The 2,500-nt window shown below is 48.1% G+C and overlaps 1 protein-coding gene across 1 annotated transcript in view; it reads left to right on the top strand.

Moving 5' to 3' along the window:
* Positions 1-2,500, top strand: part of LOC308174817 (RING finger protein 145-like) — a gene marked incomplete at both ends in the record, with an annotated part of 38,039 nt that overhangs the window by 8,645 nt on the left and 26,894 nt on the right. The window contains 2 exons of the mRNA XM_080549932.1: positions 1,950-2,206; positions 2,319-2,459. Coding sequence (XP_080406058.1) covers positions 1,950-2,206; positions 2,319-2,459 — 398 coding nt within the window. The remainder of the gene's footprint in view (positions 1-1,949; positions 2,207-2,318; positions 2,460-2,500) is intronic.

The raw sequence follows: 2,500 nt of genomic DNA, 5'->3' as shown, positions 1-2,500 counted from the left end.
CATGCAAATCGGTTTACAATAACATTTGTCTAAGTACCGTATTTTCCGCACTATAAGGCGCACTTAAAAGCCTTTAAAAAAAAAATTCAACGACAGTGCGCCTTATAATCCGGAGCGCCTTATATATGGATCAATTGGTTAATTGGTTGATCCATACTGGTTGTACACGGCGCTCAAGGCGCTCTGTCAAAATGTTTCAGTACGACTGGTAAACTACAAAGCTGCACCGCTTGCAGCATTACGGTAATCAGTAAACACCGGTACTGTGCTTACTCACAGTCCCACACCACTTGTGTGTATAAAGACCCCAAGTAAAAAAGACTAAACAGAGCTTCCGAGGGAACAAAGCGAGATGGCCACAGTTAGACACAGTTAGACACAGTTAGAGGACAAACACAGAGCAGCAAGTAGAAGCGTCTCTACAGTCACTATTCGAATGAAGGCAACAGCGCTAGCACGGGACATGAACATCGATGAATTTCGAGGCGGTCCTTCTTGGTGCTTTCAACTTGAAGTTTTAAAGTACCCACTCGATATAATAAACAACAGTTTAACGATCACTAAACACTTATAATGTGTGTATTGGATTCATTATTCTCGTTTGCCGGAGGCTACCGGTAAGGGAGGGTTGACTTGTAAACATACTTTCGTTTTAGCTCGTGTTCAAAAGTAAGAACTGTGTGTTCATCTAATTATGTGTAGTTATGTGTTTTTAGCATGTCGATGTTCTCCCAGTATGTTGTGATGTTATTAAAATACAGTTGAGACCTTCATAGCGATGTGTTTTGTTAGCAGCGTTCGTAGCTGTTAGCAGCGTTCAGAGTCACTTTTCTCCCATTCAGTGTTTGAGGTGAACCAACATTCAAATACGCCTGTCGTGTTCAATCTGTCTCTGATTTGAATGTATGACACATCATTTGAAAGCTTACAGTCTGTAGTTTAAGCATGTGTAAAAACTGAAAAATTACATTTCACCAGGAGCTGTCACATATTGGTTGTTGGTTATAATTGTATAGCCTATTGGTTGTTTTCTGGTGTTGTTTTTTTGTTTTGCTCTGTTTGTAGTCTACTTGATGTATTTTTATCAGCTGTTAAATCACCACAGCGGTTAATCCACTAATAGAGATAATAGCAGATTGAAAATGCTTGTAGCTAACTACTCTATATCTCGTGGTTGCAGCTATTGCGAATTGCTATTCACGCGAGTCAGCTGTGAATCACCGCAGGTCCTTGACGCTTGTTGCAAAAATGGATGACGAACGGCTGATACTTGAGGTGGAAAAATATATATTTTTGACAGTGGAGCAGGTAGAACGTTGACGGTGACAACGCTCAGGTGGAGCTTGGACAACGGGAAGTTGACACAACACCGATGGAGAGGTGACGCAACGCAGTAGGTGGAGCTTGGGCGTAACGCAACCCCAGTCAAACGTTTGACTGCAGTATCTTCTATTCTATGCGCCTTATAATCCGGTGCGCCCTGTATATGAAAACAGTTCTAAAATAGGCCATTAATTGAAGGTGCGCCTTATAATCCGGTGCGCCTTATAGTGCGGAAAATACGGTAAGTGAATCATCTATCCATCATTTCACTAGTCAGAATGTCTTCAAACACCATTGTAATCGTGTCAGTTCTTCTACATTAGCCTACACCATAATTTTAAACATACATTTTTACATTGGATTCAACTTTATTGTTATTGCGGAGTACAATAACTCCCTCTCTCCCTCCTTCCCTCCCTCTCTCCCCCTCTCCCTCCCTCTCTCCCTCCTTCCCTGCCTCCCTCTCTCCCTCCCTCTATCCTCCCTCCCTCTCTCCCTCCCTCTATCCTCCTCTCCCTCCCTCCTCCCCTCCCTCCCTCCCCCCCTCCCTCCCTCCCCCCTCCCTCCCTCCCCCCTCCCTCCCTCCCTCCCCCCCCCCTCCCCCCTCCCTCCCCCCTCCCTCCCAGGTGGTGGAGGTGTATGGTCTGCTGGCGCTGGGCATGTCTCTGTGGAGGCGGCTGGTCCTGCCTGTGTTGTTTATGAGCTTCTGGTTGCTGCTGTTCAGCCTGCAGCTGTTCTCCTACGGCAGCACCCGGAACCCTCTGAACCCTAAGGACCCTAACCCCCCCCGCCACCAGGACCCTAACCCCCCCCGCCACCAGGACCCTAACCCCCCCCGCCACCAGGACCCTAACCCCCGCCTGCTGTTCCTGCTGCTGACCAGGTACACACACACCTACACACACCTACACACACCTACACACCTACACACACCTACACACACACACACACCTCTACACACCTCTACAGACATGTATACTATATATGTATCCCAGCATGGCAGAGTGCTGCAGTACCCCCTACAGCCTGCTGGGGTTGATGTTCACCGTGTCCTTCCTGGCGCTGGGCCTCCTGACCCTCTGCAAGTTCTACCTGCAGGGCTACCGGGCCTTCCTCAACCACAACACCATGCACAGGTACGCCCCCGCTAGGCTAGCCCCCGCTAGGCTAGCCCCCG

This window comes from Nansenia antarctica (genome assembly GCF_963989245.1).
Source record: "Nansenia antarctica genome assembly, chromosome: 20".
In the NCBI taxonomy this organism is placed as follows: domain Eukaryota; kingdom Metazoa; phylum Chordata; class Actinopteri; order Argentiniformes; family Microstomatidae; genus Nansenia; species Nansenia antarctica.
Note: the sequence above shows the minus strand (reverse complement) of the source record. Positions and strands in the feature narration are given on the sequence as shown.